Consider the following 16,705-nt stretch of genomic DNA (forward strand, 5'->3'; position numbering starts at 1 on the left):
AACAGAAATATTCCATAGTATTCATGTACCATAACTGTTTTTAGCCATTCCCCAATTGATGGGTATCCCCTCAATTTCCAATTCTTTGCCCCTACAAAAAGAGCTGCTATGAATATTTTAGAATATGTAGGAATTTTCCCACTTTTTATAATTTCTTCTGTATATAGACCTAGAATTGGAATTGCTGGGTCAAAGCTTTTGAATAGTTTTATTGCTTTTTGAGCATAGTTCCATATTGCTCTCGAGAATGGTTGGATCCATTCACAATTCCACCAGCAATGCATCAATGTCCCAATCTCCCAATCTCTCCAACATTGATCATTTTCCCTTTTTTCTCATCTTAGCCAATCTGATAGGTGTGAGGTGATACCTCATTGTTGTTTTAATTTGCATTTTTCTAATCAATAATTATTTGGAACATTTTTTCATGTGATTATATATAACTTCAATTTCTTCATTTGAAAATGCCTTTTCATATCCTTTGATCATTTATCAATTGAGGAATGATTTGTAATGTTATAAATTTGATACAATTCTCTATATATTTTAGAAATGAGATTTTTATCAGAAAGCCTAGTTGTGACAATTGTTTCCCAGCTTTCTACTTTCTTTCTAATTTTGGCAGCATTGATTTTATTAGTGTAAACCCTTTTTAATTTAATATCGTCAAAATCATTTCCTGGTAATGGTTTTTGAACATTTCTATTAATTTCATGTTTATGTGGTGACATTTAGTAAGTGACCGGTTTTTAGACATTTCTAATTATCTATATACCAACCCATAAACATTTAAATCAGTTATGATAATATCCTGACACAATTGCATGTTAAATAAAGTCATCTTAACTTATCACAAAACATAAAACTTTTGACATATCTTGATTAACATTTTTAATGTTTTATTGATACTGTTCTTTTTATGACCACCACTTCCCATGGGATGCATATCCCCCTCCAAATTGTACCCCCCCACACATAGGAAACTCACATGTAACAAAGATTAGAGATAAGTAAAATGCACACTTTAGTTTTTATTTATAACTTATCACCTCTCTTCTAAGAGGAGGAAGATATGCTTCATTAACCAGTTCAGAGTTGAAAATCTGAATCGTGATTGTCAAAAAAAAAAAATGCCCTTTTGTTAAATCCATGTCAGGCTTCATATAACCCCACATTTATTATCTATCCTCAAGTGTCCTACAATATTTCATACCTAGTATGAGCCAAAACATTTGATGAAGTGAATTGAATTAGTGAGGAATTTAAATTGCCCTTGGTGTCTTTAGATCATTGGAAATGAACACAATTCCTTTGCAAATGAGATGAAAAATAAGGATTTTATCCTAATAATTTGTCTTAAAAGAACACTAAAATCCTGCTCTTTTTTCCAGGCTAGAGTTAGGGACAGAGGGGAAGGGTTTTTAATAGTGGCTCTCTCCATTAGATGCTGAATATGAGGTTTGAAGTGATACTTTTATTAGTCTTAGTCTTTATTTTGCTTATTGAAGCAGTCTCAGTAAAACTCCAAAAATACAATGAGAAATAAACTTAAAAAAAAAAGGTTCAGCAAAAGAATCTCTGTCCATAAATCGCTGACTATGATTCACCTTAACCCTGATCAAACAATCTTCTTCAATGAGGTAGGGGAGATTATAGTGCATTTATTGCACCAAATCAAACATGCCTAAAATTTGTTGTCAAAAGACTCAGCTTTGAATTCAGATTCTGATACTTATTTTTCATTAGATCTTAGGTCAGTTACTTTCCTTCTTTTGGTATCAGTTTCCTCATTCAGAAAATGACATTTAGGAAAGTCTGAGGTCACTTCCAGTCACAGAGACCAAGGATGTCCATTAAGGATGTCCATTTTACTTTTAGTGACATTGTACTTGGGAGATGGGAGTAACTTGTAACCTTAAACTGTCCCTTTAAATAGGAAACCTTGTTTCAGGTTTTCATTCCTATGGAGATTAAGGTTAGACTTCCTTTGTATTGTGTCACAAGACACTGGGGAAGAAAAGGGTGAGGATGAGAGTAAAGTTAAGAGGAAAAGTCACTAGTTGTCCTTGTTGTTTTTAAAACCCAGGGATGATTAGCTTATAGCCTGCAGCTTAGGCTGTTGGCAGTCAGGTATCTGTTTCCATGGGAACAAGAGGAGCAGCAGTGTTATCAAAATGTGATAAGTTGCAAAGAATAAAAATTCACTATTGCAGTGGTAGACCAAAAGATCCAATGAGCTCCCTATTATTTTACCCCTAGGCAAAACTGAAAAGGAGGTAGGGTGGGGAAGAAAGAAAACATTTGAAATATCTTGGTTTTGTAAAAGTAAAGGATTTCAGAAATATTTACGGAGGGCTTTTTTGTTGTGGTGGCGGGGAATATTGGGAGTGATATGAATGAACAAAATGAACAGAACCAAATAAGCCCAGAGATCTAATAAATTTTGAAAATTATTATAAATTCTGAAAGAAAGAGTCCAGTTATTTTTCCTCCACACTTCCCTTCCTCAACTTCTCCCCCCACACATAAATACATACTCTACAATGAGAGAGTACTCATAATTGAAAGGCAGATCATGATGAATTTGTCTTTCTCTCTAAATGAAAAAAATGTTCATGATTAAAATTTAGGATTCTGGGTTGATCACTGTTATTACTGTAACACATTCCTTTTATACAATAGCTCCACAATAATTGTTTAATTGAATTGAATTAGTTTATCAAAGAATATCAATGAAAAGAAAAGTTTAGCAGATACTCAGTTACACGAATTCAGTCTAGATGTTAAAAGATGTTTTGGAAACTAAGGGTCGCAAATTTATCCTAGGCTATCAATGGATTTCAAGGATAGAGAACTGAGAAAAAGAAGATTACTGTTCCTAATAAAGTTTTTATTTTAATTCTTAAAAATATGTCCTAAGCTGTTTCTTCAAATTTTATTGAAATTTAACTATGCATTCATGAATAGTTAGTGTAATAATGTAGTTATTACATGAATATCAATTCAAGTGTCAACTTCACACAAAACATAGTTTCTTTGAATTATTTATATCATCATGTTTATTGTTGACATAAATTATAAAATTATATTGCATAAATCTAATATAAACGATATTCTAAAATTCGAACTATATTGCATTTATTTAAATTTTTTTCTATAACCAATCATTTAATAAGTAAGGGGTTGTCAGACTGGATTAGAATAGATTTAATTTCTGGTTCCTGATCTAACCATTAAAAGATTGTGTCCCCTTGATCAAATCACTTCCATTTTCTGGTCTCAGTTTCTCCATCTGAAAAAATGATGGGGTTATTAGACATTATAATATTAAGATTCCTTCCAGCTCTAATATTCTATGACTCAATTTACATTCAAGCTATAAGATAAAAATAATACAAATTATATAACTATCACCAAGACAATTCAGTTCAGATTGTGTGCCTGAAGAATGTAATCTAAGAAAGTTAAGTCTAGTGTTGAAAAAACACTCAAAGTTAACATGATATTCATATAAATTAATAAAATCCACAGGTAAGCAATCATGGGGATGAAGAGATTAATCTTTATTCACCAAGAATATTTAAAGTGATTTATTAATAACTTTGTTGCTTTGTGGTTGAACAGTTTGAACACTATCCATCTCTTTTCTTTCTTCCTTACAGTACATGAAGATGATGGGTGTGGACTCCTGTAGCCATTTTTTTGCCTGGCTCTTGGAGAGCATTGGATTCCTGCTGGTTACTATCATCATTCTTATTAGTATACTCAAGTTTGGGAATATTCTCCCCAAGACAAATGGTTTCATCTTGTTCCTGTATTTTTCGGACTATAGCTTCTCTGTTATTGCCATGAGCTACCTCATCAGTGTCTTCTTCAACAACACCAATATTGCTGCCCTGATTGGAAGTCTCATCTACATCATTGCCTTTTTCCCCTTCATTGTTCTAATTACAATTGAGAGTGAATTGAGCTTTATAGTTAAGACATTCATGGTGAGTCTATTGTGGAAATTACCGGAGTGTGACAAGTGGATAATTTTTGTTCCTAGACACTTCGATTAAAAGTTTTCTTTCTTAAATTTAAAGCTGAGGTGGCAGGAAACAAACTCGCCCCCCCCCCGAAGTTTTAAATTAGTGTGTCCACATAAGCATATGACATCATGAAGACAATTTTGAAGATAGCTTCAAAAACTATTTGATCATCTTTTCTCACCCTTTCCAATGTCTCAATGATGAAATGTATTTGTTTTTATAGTATTGAATATCACTATTCTTAAGAACAGTAAGGAGCTCATTTGTGAATTTTTGAAGCTTCAGGTTAAACAAGTTCCTTTAGAATCCAAGAAAGTAGAAGTTACACACATCACTCATTCACAGTCAGATTAAAATTTTGTCTTGGATTTGGTGCAAGTGGACAAAACAGAGTCAATTCAGCAAAAGCTATTTTAGAATTAAATTGGAAATTTCTGAAATTTATAAACATTCAATTTTAAGGAAATGGTCTTCTTTTGAATTTATGCAATAAAGACACTTCTATTTGAAATAGGCTCTGATAATGAAATTCTTCCTTCATTAGTTGAGTTTTCTTATTAATATTTCAGCTTATTGTTCAGTCATTTCAATTGTACCCAGCTCTTCATGAGCTTAATTGGAGTTCTCTTGGCAGAGATACTGAAATAGTTTGCTATTTCCTTCTTCATCTCCTTTTACAGTTGAGGAAATTGAGGCAAACAGGGTGAAGTGACTTTCACAGGGTCACACAGCTAGCAAATGTTTGAGGCCAGATTTGAACTCAGGTTTTCTTGACACTAGGATCAGTGCTCTATTCATTATGCCAACTAGCTGCTCTTATTTAAACTTAGTACTAGGAGTAGGAAAGAAGCATGCATACCTGTGATTTCATTGATGTACACTAATTTAAGGGAAAAAACATTCCTCCTTTTGAAGCAAATTGATACCTTAACAGTAATTGGCAATCTTATAGAGCTCATTGAGATTCAGTGACTTGGTTGGTCAGTATGTAGCAAAAGCAGTCCTTCAACCCAGGAATTCCTAGTTCTCTATACACCATACTCTGCTATCTGTCAAAACATACATTAGATATCTAGCAATTTTTCAGAACAATACAAAATGATTGCATCTGAATAATGATGTTTTCCCTATTCATATTCCTCTGATTTTTTTAAAACATATCAAAAAGTTCTCCTTTAGTCCCTCTTCTCTTGCAGTAATAGTAGTGGTAGTAGTCATAGTAGTGTACTTTTATAAGGGGATATTTCCATATTTCTAACTATACCTGTAAAGTGTCAGTTTTCTATATACCAGTGTCTAACTTTCAAGCATTTTAAGGTTCCTCTGGGTGAAATATATGATGACTATATGAAATATCACTGCTATTTGTTTTTCTTACAGAGCCTACTGTCCCCGACAGCATTCAGTTATGCCAGTCAGTACATTGCCCAATATGAGGAACAGGGTATCGGTAGGTTCACTTTCTTTAAAATCGGATTGTCATCTTTCACAGGCATGATATGCTTCATTTTTTTCATTTATTTTATAGGTCTTCAATGGGATAATATGTACAGTTCTCCCGTCCATGATGATACCACCTCATTTGGCTGGTTATGTTGCCTAATTCTTGTTGATTCTGTCATTTACTTCCTCATTGCGTGGTATGTTAGAAATGTTTTCCCAGGTAAGAACAGGATTCTAGCAAATGCTCTGATTTGTATATGATCCATTACATGAAATGAGCTGGAATAGTGATCCTACGCTGGTAGAACCACATTCATGATATCACAGATCCTTTGGAGCTTTAAAGGTATTCTGTGTGCATTGGTCTTTCAGATAGGGTATGCACACATTTGTATCCATGCATGTGTATTTATATGGGTTTGTATGGAAGGGCAGGGGAAGTTTAGATTTGGGATTTTTTTGGTGTAGGTAGTGCCCCATTAGGACATTTCCTCTGGCCATACAAATCAGCAACTGTTCTGTAACTTGTAATCTCAGAGTACTGACGGGTATGGTTAAGTTTGGGGTCACATAGCTAGTGTGTGTCAGAAGCAGAAACTCTTCCTGATTCTGATTCACACTCTATCCACTATGACATTCTGCCTTTCAAATGTAAATGATGCCATATAGGGGGAAAATGACTGCAAAATGTCATTTCTAAAATTAAAAACCATTCTAAGGGGAAAATCATATTTTAGCCTATTATTCCCATGGTCTTTCCTAAATTAGAGAGTTTCAAGGAACATGGAGTGGAACAAAATCAAATCAGTTCAGGCCTTCCATATCCCAGAAATGAGATGATTTGAAAGGCTTGAGATTTCTGATTATCCTAATTCCATATACTGAACATATAAGACCCTTTATAGAATAGAATGACTTAGAATTTTTATTTTACTATTTGTTTCAGATGATCAATGACATTTAGAAATTTCTTATTTATCCACATTTAAAAACACAGACGATTGATTCAGTGTTGATATATATATTATGACTGTGTACTAAGAGAGACTGCATGGCAGCATGATCAGAGTGCCAGATTTGGATTCATATTCTACCTCTGTCACTTACTTATTGTGTGGTTTCAGTGAAGTCATTTCTCCTCTTTGAGCCTCCATTTCCCTTCTGTAAAATGGAAATGATATTATCAATAGTGCCTCCCTCATAGGACATAATATGCTCAAATGAGTTAATGTGTATATAGAGATTTGCAAAAGCATTCCATAAAATGACAGTTATGTAGTTTCAAGAGAAGAGATTTTGCAAGACAAATGCCTTAATATTAATTCCTTTTTAGTATTATTCCCCTTTTATTGGTGGTTTTATGAATATCAGTTAGTATGGTGATAGACATCTCAAGGAAGTGCTTTCCTTTCACACAAGCTAAACCAGGGGGTCTTAACCTTTATGAGGGTCATATACCTCTTATTAGTAAGTCTTGTAAAATCTGTGAGTCTCTTCTCAGAGTCTTGTTTTTAAATTCGGAAAAGAAAATATATAGCAACAAAGGAAATCTATCATATTGAAATAGTGATAGATTTTTTTTAACTTCACAAATCCCAGGTTAAGAATCTCTGAGTTAGACTAAGACAGACTGTGTCAAATTTGCCTTTTCCTAAGTTTCTTAGATTCCCTTAACCCTAGAATATTTCTAGAGGAAAAGACTACAGTGGACTCCTTGGCCCTCTCACTCACCCACCCACTCTTACCTGGCTAACTAATAAGACACCATTATCTTAGTGTTATAATAAGCTAAACCAAGAAGCATTACAGAAGACCATTTAGTGGAGGTGGGTGAGAATAAACAGAGGGGACCAGTAATGCCAGTTACATAGGTCATTAATATATTAATATATAATATATAATAATGTATATCATTAATATAATTTGGTCCTCAACTTTTATAGGTTAGTTTGGTTCTTTCTTACCTCATTTCCACCTGATTCCCTATTGCCTAGGTTTGAGCTCTTGAGTGAACTGAGTTCTAGTCATACTACTATAGATTTAATCATCCAGAGCTAATGGGTCAGAGGCCTCCAGACTCTCCTCTCTCATGTAGGAGGGTAGACAAAAGGAGAGGTTCTGTCTAATGATCCCTTTTTGATCCCAGTTTGGTCATTCTTGGAGTACTTCTCTCTGACCAACTCACTAAAGCCTGGAAAATTACCACTTAATTTCCCCCCCCCAAAAAAAACTACCAACAACAAAAGATTTTTCCCCCTATCTCCCAAAGCAACCTCCCCACCATTTGGGGATTTGACAGTCATCTTGAGTTCCTTCCAGGATCTGAATATGCTATCTCCTTTGAAAGGTACTTTCTTTTACCTTATACTAGTCCCCTTCTGGCTTGTACCTAATTATTCCCTCTGCTAATAAATGGCCTAGAGTGTTGAGAAGTTATATGACTTCCTCAGGATCACACAGTCAATATGGATCAGAGGTTAAATTTGAACCCAGGTCTTCTTGATTTCAAGGCCAGTAAGTAGTCTATATATCACAATGCTATGACTCCCTTTTTTTTTTTTGGACAAAAACTCAAGTAATAACTTCAATCTTGTGATAACATAGTTTCTTCTCACCCTTGATACTATGCGGGTGAATAAATGAAAGGTTAGCATTTTCAATTTGACCTTTAGTTTTATTTACATTTAAAATGCAAGATGGACTCAGTGATAATGAACAATCAAAAAGTAAAATGGATTCAGTGGTGTTGAACAATCAAGCTAGAGGTGACTTTGTAGTTCATCTGATCAAACTCCTTTACTTTATAGATAATGAATATAACATTTCCATGTTCATTTTTGTATGGATCATTAATGGTTAACAATTAATGAATCACTCTTTATTTGATTCTAGGGACTTATGGTGTGTCTTCTCCATGGTATTTCCCAGTTCTTCCTTCCTATTGGAAGGAGCTCTTTGGATGTGCAGAGGTAAAGCATGAAAAAAGTGATGGCTTTCTCTTCACCAATATTATGATGCAGACCACCAGCATATCTGGTAATAAGACAAGTAAGTTAATAAAATGTTTTGATAGAGAACTAATCCAAAAATGATCATATGACTTATGCTTTTCACTATGTTTCTACAAACTATAAAATTATTATCCTGTTAATCATGGATGGTCATACCTAAATATATGTAGGGTAAGGAGATTAAATTATTACTTGGACTAGGCTCATTAACTCAAAGAATTAGCATGCTAATCAGGGTAAGATTCTAGAACTACTTCTGGACCTCGTTAGCCTTACAGGGAAAAAAGCTTATATTCTTCAATCAATTAAACAATCTATAAGCATTTACTAATGATCTATGCTCACTGCTGAGGTTACAAATACAAAGGATAAGATAATCCCTACACAGAAGGCACTTACATAGACTTCAACCCTAATACCAGTCAACCCTTTTGTCAGAGGATCAAGGTAAAAAAAAAAAAGAGTGTGAATAATTTAGCTGCACCCTCCTTACTTATTATGCATACATATAATCATCCTCTGATGGAATGTCTCTCAAGACTTTTTTCATTTCTGCCTATGTTTCATCAGCATCTAACACAAAAAAACTAATTGAAGGTTCAAATCCTGCTGACATCTGCACAGAGGAAGGATGGCATGTATACATAAGACTGCAAATTAGAATGGAAAAAGCGCCAAACTTGTCCAGCAGAGTCTAACTTATTTTGACAACAACTTCTATCAATTACTAGTTGTATGCCAATGGCCAGTTCATCTATAACCATGGAGGGTTTTTTGAGGAATGCCTTATAAAACACAAAGTACTATATAAAGCATTATATTCTTATCATTTATTATAATGATAATAATTAGCTTATTATTTATTTATTTATAGCATTAATGGTTAAATATTATTAATGATAATAAACAAGTCTTTTTATTAATAATTATGATAGAAAGATTATCTTCCAATGCATGTACAACACTTGACTGTAGAGTAATAAGATGAATTCCATGGGCCACACATTAAATCATCCAGTACTTCATGGTAATCATTGCATTCATTTGTTTCACACATTGAGATTATCATTTCTTTTTTGTTACTTTAAGGAAAAAAATCCACCTTTGTCTTCTCTAGCAAAAAATAGCCCTTTTCATAGTTGAAAAATAAATTTCTCATAGATGAGAAATCAATTTGCACAAGTGTTTGGGAATACCTTATTCCAAACAGATAAGGACACAAAGCTTCTAGAATGCTGGATTCTTTTCTTATTCACTTTTAAACCAGATGAAAAGATCAAAGATGATTCAAAGTTAGTTGTCTGCTGACAATTTTTTTCAAATATAATTAAAAACCCATAGTTGTATTACCATGATATTAAAACAGGTGAATCAATTTTGAATACTGATTTTTCTCTGGCTTATCCAGGTCCTGATTGCATCTTTCCCTCTAACCTGGAACCCGAACCTAAAGATCTTACAGTTGGTGTTGCTCTCCATGGCCTCACTAAAATGTACGGCTCCAAAGTTGCAGTGGATAATCTCAATCTGAATTTTTATGAAGGGCATATCACTTCATTATTGGGGCCTAATGGAGCTGGGAAAACCACCACTATGTAAGTTTTTTGAAGGGCATGTTCTTATCAAGGGAACCTATAGTATCCTTGTTCACCTGAATACATCTTCACCTTCAAATATAGCAAGACACTAGTTATTCCCTACTCTATATATAGAAGAAAGATGAGCCACTTCATGGACCATATATCACCTGCCTTCATGAGGAATTAATCTCTTAGAAACTGCCACAAACTCATCTACCATAGCCTGAAGCAATAAGGGAAAATCTGTTTATGTTCACCTTGATTCTTGAACTTTCATTGTTATGAATAATTGCAATACTATACAGTATATCCAATTGTCAATTGAAAAGCACAATCCCAGTAGGACGGGTGGTAAGGGAGCACAGGTTATCCCTTCTCTCCTCCAGTCTTACCCAACAGTTTCTCATGTGAGGGAGGATCACATACTCCACTTACTGTTAATTTGATAGTGGGAATACAGAGACAAGAATTGCATGGGATTTGCAGACATGGATGGATTATTATCTGACTCATATTTTTTTAAGATTAGGTCTCCCTATTTCTTAAAAGCATGGGTCTCTCTGTCTCTCTCTCTCTGTGTCTGTGTCTGTGTCTGTGTCTCTGTCTCTGTCTCTGTCTCTCTCTCTCTCTCTAGCTAGGTAGCACAGTGGGTAGAGTGCTGGGACTGAAGTCAGAAATACCCATCCTAGTGAGTTCAAATCTGACTTCAGATACTTACTAGATGTGTGACCCTAGGCAAGTCACTTAACCCTATTTGCCTCACTTTCCTCATTTGTAAAATGAGCTGGAGAAGTAAATGGCAAACCACTCTAGTTCCTTTGCCAATAAAATCTCAAATAGTGTTGAGTTGAATACAACTGAACCAACTGAACAACAACTCCCTATCTCTCAGGTTGGGAGTGACTACATGGCTTCAATGCTTCTCTGTTTGATGTGGAAACCTAAACAACCTGGGCTCATTTGTTCCTTTTTAGACCATCTACGAGACCTCTACTCCCAAGGGAATCATCATATCAATGCAGAATTTTGTGCAGATACCAAAGCTGCAGTTCAGTACTCTTTGAACTCTTGAGATCCACCATCATTAGCTTCCTTGGCAAGCAGGGACTACTGACATGTGTAGTCTACCTAACTCTGCTCTTGAAGGAAACTTCTGAGAAGATGAAACTACACAACCATTTTAGTCTTTCCTCATCCTAGGTCTTTCCAATTTACTCTTTTGAAGGTGCTCTGCTCAAATACAATTTTCAAATAGATGTGGCAAGTTTAGCAAGATAAGTACAGTTTGATGATGTGGTTCATGCCTACTTACTCTTCTCATTTATTTCCAGCTCCATGTTGACTGGGTTATTTAGTGCCACAACAGGCACGATATTTATTTATGGAAAGGACACTAGAACTGATCTGGATTTCATCCGCAAGAACATGGGTGTCTGCATGCAGCATGATGTCTTATTCAGTTATCTCACAACCAAAGAGCACCTTCTTCTCTATGGCTCCATCAAAGTTCCTCACTGGAACAAAAAACAATTACATGAGGAAGTAAAAAGGTATGGAATATGTCAAGGTAATATAGCAAACCATATCTCTTGTGTTAACAAAATGTTTAATAGTAAATTTTTTTCCTCATTAAATTTTTAATCCTTCCTATGCTGCTGTCTTCTTGCAAATCCTTTTCTCTATTTAGAGTTCCTCATCAGGGAGGGATTATATTGGATCACTCTCCTTTCTTGGTTTTTGTTACATTAAAACTAAACTGCTTTTCTAGTGAAGAAGATGATGATTATAATAATAACTAGCATTTGTATATAATTTACTATGTATGAAGCACTATGTTAAAACACTTTACAAATATTATCTCATTTGATCCTTATATACCCTGTGAAGTAGGTATTTTGAATTTAGATTCAAAATTGTCTTGCCTTCATTTCAAATTCAAAACATCTAAAACCAGCTTCCTCCCACCTTTCCTGTTTTTAATATAGCACCATTTCCCCAGCTTAGTGTCATCTTTGATTCATCCCTTCCCTTTATTCCCTTGATCATCAATAACTAAATTCTACTAATTTTTATATGAAGAAAATTTTGATTCCATCTTTTCCATTCTTGTTTTCATCACAAATCAGGATCATTGAGATAAAATTGCTTGAATAAGCCTCCCATATTCTCTTCTAACCTAATATTTTTCCTTTTGTGATGTGCTGTGTAGATAATATTCATAGAGTTTTTTAAAGTTTTCAGAATGTTTTCTATACAAATGTTAGCTCATTCAATCCACACAATTCTTTGAAGTTGGTGCTATTGTTATACTCACTTTATAGATAAGGAAATAGGCAATGGTTAAGTGACTATTACTAAGTGCCTAAGACAGAATCAAACTCATGTCTTCCCACCTCTCTGTCCATCATTTTATCTACAATACCAAACAGCTAATTCTTATATAGTCCAATCTTCTGTTAATATTACTTTCTGTAACTCCTTTGTTCAAAAACCTTTTAAGACCTCTTAGTTCCACAGAGTACCAAGTTAAAACTCATCTTCCTAGCTCTCCAAAATCTTGGTTTTTCCTATTCCCTTATTTTCCACAACTTCCCCAAATTTAGCCTTCACTTAAGTTATTCTAGTCTTCTCATTACACCATGAGTACAGCATATCAGTTTTCATCTTTGCTTTGGCTCATGTTGACTTTCTCATTGGGAATGCCCTCTCCTTTCCATTCTACTTATCAAAGTCTTTTGTATCCTTTAAAACCCAGATCAAGTCAACTTTTCTACAAAATTTTCCTCAACTGACCTAGCTTTCAACTAATTTTCCCTTTTCCCTTCTTTTCTAAATTATGCCATATTTGTAGTCTATAATGTATGATTTAATATTTCAGTGTGTACCATCAATATGAAGTACTATTGTTTTATGTAGGCTATTATATATCATCGATAGATGGCTATAATTAGATTTTGTAAGATCCTTCAGGACAGGGACTGTGAGTCACATTTCCTCTCTTCACTCATAGTCTCACAATATTTGGAATTTGAAAAAATATTTTTTTCAGGACACCTAGTTTTAAGCTGGGTTTCTCATTTATTAGCTGCATGATCTTGAGCAAGTAACAAACTCTCAGAGATCCAGTTTCTCACCTATTATATGGGAGTAATACTGTTTAACAACATGAACATCATGTGATTATTATGAGAAAAATGATTTGTAAATTCAAACACTATAAATCTGAGTCAAAATAGGAGCTCAATAAATTCTTTAAAATAGATTATGTATATTTTCTTATTTAAAATGTTTTATTACTGTCATTTTGGAAAAGATTTCCTTTCCTTCCTCTCAGAATCAAACCCCATCTTATAACAAAAAAAATGGTTGAACAACAATAACAAAAATGATGCCATTATCTGAAAATTGGAACAACATTCTGTCCTACTGGTGTCTCCACTTCTCTGTTTAAAATATGGGAGTTATCATTCATTATTCTTTTCCAGCGTCATTATTTTGTTTTTTTTCAATTATTTTAGGTTCTTAGTGCTTTCTATTTGCATTGCTTTAGTTATTTTGTATATTGTTTTTCTGAGTGTTTATTTTTTCTCTGCATTATTTCACATAAATTTCTTCATGTTTCTCTGAACTGTTCATAATTTCTTGCTATATAGTTTCATTCCCTAATACATGTATGCATATGATACTTACATGCATAGATATATGAGTATATGTAGATAGACCACCTTCCATATATTCCAAGAATTCCCAAAATCTTATTTTCAAATATTACATTTTTAAAGGACTTTAAAGGATACTGGTCTATATAATCATCGGCACAAGAGAGTTGGAACATTATCAGGAGGAATGAAAAGAAAACTTTCCATTTCCATTGCCCTTATTGGTGGATCAAGGGTTGTAATTTTAGATGAACCTTCCACTGGAGTTGACCCATGTTCTCGTCGAAGCATATGGGAAGTCATCACAAAGAATAAAACTGGTATGAAACTGTTATTATTTCAGAGCAAAACCTCTAATGGAAGAAATGAAACATTTAAATGAAGGTTCTTACCTGACATTTTCCTTTTCCTGGCAACAAGTAAACTCAGTAGTTTAGGACAGAAAAACTGAGCTTACTGAAAAAAATAACAACGTTTATAAAATGACCACTATTAACTGAATGCTCAACTAGAGTTTTTGGAGGAATGTAAATGAAACCACAGACACTTTGCCCTAGATGAACTTGGAATCCAATTAGAGATATAAAATATACACAAATGAAAATATACTGAAAACAGACTAAATAAGTGCTAACAGGATGTGAAGCAATCAAAGTGGAGTGGAATTAATCAGGGAAGAATATTCACAAGTCTTAAAAATATTTTCATATTGTGGAAATGGTGATAATGGAAAGTGGAACTGGAGAAACAAAGTTAAGAAAAATATATTGGTAGATATATTACAAAGCCTATATTGCCTGCATTCCATGAAGTAGAATAAGAGAGAAGTCTACAAGATACAAATCATAATCAACACATCATTTCTATTAATTTTATATTAATTCAATAGAATTTTTAGTGATCACTTTAGATCCTCTTAGGGACTTGTAATCAATTTGGTTTTATTTTAGGGAAAAAAAAAAGCCTGGTTTGTCACATTCTTAGACTTTCTTACAATATGCCTAACTCTTCATTTCCCATAAAAATTGTCTTTGTATGCTTTCTAGCAAGGACAATCATTCTGTCTACACATCATTTGGATGAAGCTGAAGTCCTCAGCGACCGAATCGCTTTCTTGGAGCATGGCGGTCTCAGGTGTTGTGGGTCACCCTTTTTCCTCAAGGAAGCCTTTGGTGATGGCTACCATCTCATTCTCACTAAGAAAAAGGTCTGTTATTTGTTTGGGCTTGAAAAGGAATTTCACTAATTCACCTGGGAAATATAAATGAAGTTTTTTTGGTTATTGCTTGAATCAAATTTATTTCAAAATATGAAACTGATTATTCTACATTGATAAAACTCATAATATGCTAAAAGAACCAATGAGTCAGATCCCTAAGGGAGTGATTGAGTGGTTTAGTTGAGGTTCTCACACTTTAATAATCTCGAAGGACAACACTAGTAGACTTGCAGTTTGATTCCAAAGGAAAAAATATAAAATCATTTGAGAAATTTTAATATACTATCCACATAAATGAAGATGTGGAAAGTATTACAGAGCAGAAAAATGTAATTACAATGCCATTCCAATAATGTCTTCATATAAGTTAAAATTCAGTCATGTTTTCTAAAGGTAGACCATTAGTTTGCCAAAATAGCATCAGACTTCCTAAGGGTGTGGGTTTCCATGGGCTTAGGTCAGGTATGTTTCTTCCTGATTCTTTTAAATCTACTAATTTTGATGTGGGACATCGAAGTAGTGCAATTGATAATGTTGGGCCTTGTGTCAAGAAGACTTGAGTTCAAATCCCACCTCAGAACCTTACTGGTTATATGACTCTGGGCAAGATACTAAACCTCTAACTGGGTCAAGATTACTGTAAACTAAAGGTAACAAAATCTCATTCCTTTTTTTATTTTTGCGAGGCAGTGGGGTTAAGTGATTTGCCCAAGGTCACACAGCTAGTTAATTATCAAGAGTCTGAAGTTGGATTTGAACTCGGGTCCTCCCGGCTCCTGGACTGGTGCTCTATCCACTGCACCACCTAGTAAAATCTCTTACCTCTTAAGGTTGCTGTGAGGATCAAACAAGATAATAATTGTAAAATGTTTAGCAGAGAACCTAGCATGAATAAATGTCATATATTATATCATTATTATTGTTATTATTATTATTATTAGGCCAATTTAAAATTGTGCAACTTTTTTTTAGATTACTTGAAAATTATATTCCAAAGAAAGAGAGTAATATGCTGAAATCTAATTCTTGTTGATTTAGGGTCCTTTTAATGCAATGTTGAATCTGTATGTATGTATGTATATATGTATGTATGAATATATAAGCATGCTATTATATATAATATATATTTATATGTGTGTATATGACTACTGCAATTGTTCTGTCTTTTCCAGAGTCCAAATTTACACTCAAGTAAAATATGTAACACATTGGCAGTAACCTCTATGATCCAATCACACCTTCCCGAAGCTTATCTCAAGGAGGATATTGGTGGAGAACTTGTTTATGTGCTACCCCCATTCAACACCAAAGTTTCAGGAGCTTATCTTTCTCTTCTAAGAGCTCTGGACAGTGGCATGAGTGATCTTAACATTGGCTGCTATGGGATTTCTGACACTACTGTAGAAGAGGTAAGAGTTTACAGTATCCATTTATCAGAGAAAGCTAGGATAAACTTCAGAAAACATCAAGAAAAATACTTAATATTTTTTAAGGAGAAAGAAAACAAAAAGAATGATGTAAAGTTATATTTCACAAAATTATCCAATTCTAAGAAATAGGTTTTCAGGTTCTTCCCCCCAAGTAAAAGTCACCTGAGAGAATAAACATATTGATATGACCAGAAAGGATATTTTTTCATTTCCGAAATAAAAATGTTGCTTTAAAGAAAATGGAAAACATCTGTTTCAACACATGTAGGACTCATGCAAAGTCAAAATCATACCTCCTGGGAAAAGAAATGTTTGCTTTCCTATTTATGAAG

The 16,705-nt window shown here is 33.9% G+C and overlaps 1 protein-coding gene and 1 long non-coding RNA gene across 2 annotated transcripts in view; one reads left to right on the forward strand and one right to left on the reverse strand.

Moving 5' to 3' along the window:
• The window catches only part of ABCA12 (ATP binding cassette subfamily A member 12), a 231,375-nt gene that overhangs the window by 161,285 nt on the left and 53,385 nt on the right, over positions 1-16,705 (forward strand). The window contains exons 24-32 of the mRNA XM_074191440.1: positions 3,663-3,992; positions 5,412-5,481; positions 5,560-5,694; positions 8,367-8,522; positions 9,894-10,080; positions 11,397-11,615; positions 13,848-14,044; positions 14,771-14,931; positions 16,116-16,352. Of these exons, the coding sequence (XP_074047541.1) occupies positions 3,663-3,992; positions 5,412-5,481; positions 5,560-5,694; positions 8,367-8,522; positions 9,894-10,080; positions 11,397-11,615; positions 13,848-14,044; positions 14,771-14,931; positions 16,116-16,352 (1,692 nt within the window). The remainder of the gene's footprint in view (positions 1-3,662; positions 3,993-5,411; positions 5,482-5,559; positions 5,695-8,366; positions 8,523-9,893; positions 10,081-11,396; positions 11,616-13,847; positions 14,045-14,770; positions 14,932-16,115; positions 16,353-16,705) is intronic.
• The window catches only part of LOC141490977 (uncharacterized), a 30,575-nt gene continuing 22,174 nt past the window's right edge, over positions 8,305-16,705 (reverse strand). Inside the window, exons 2-3 of the long non-coding RNA XR_012469412.1 lie at positions 11,378-11,579; positions 8,305-8,507 (exon numbers count right to left, since the gene is read on the reverse strand). This is a non-coding gene — a long non-coding RNA (uncharacterized LOC141490977). The remainder of the gene's footprint in view (positions 8,508-11,377; positions 11,580-16,705) is intronic.

The sequence above is a fragment of the Macrotis lagotis genome, chromosome 6 (genome assembly GCF_037893015.1).
Source record: "Macrotis lagotis isolate mMagLag1 chromosome 6, bilby.v1.9.chrom.fasta, whole genome shotgun sequence".
In the NCBI taxonomy this organism is placed as follows: domain Eukaryota; kingdom Metazoa; phylum Chordata; class Mammalia; order Peramelemorphia; family Peramelidae; genus Macrotis; species Macrotis lagotis.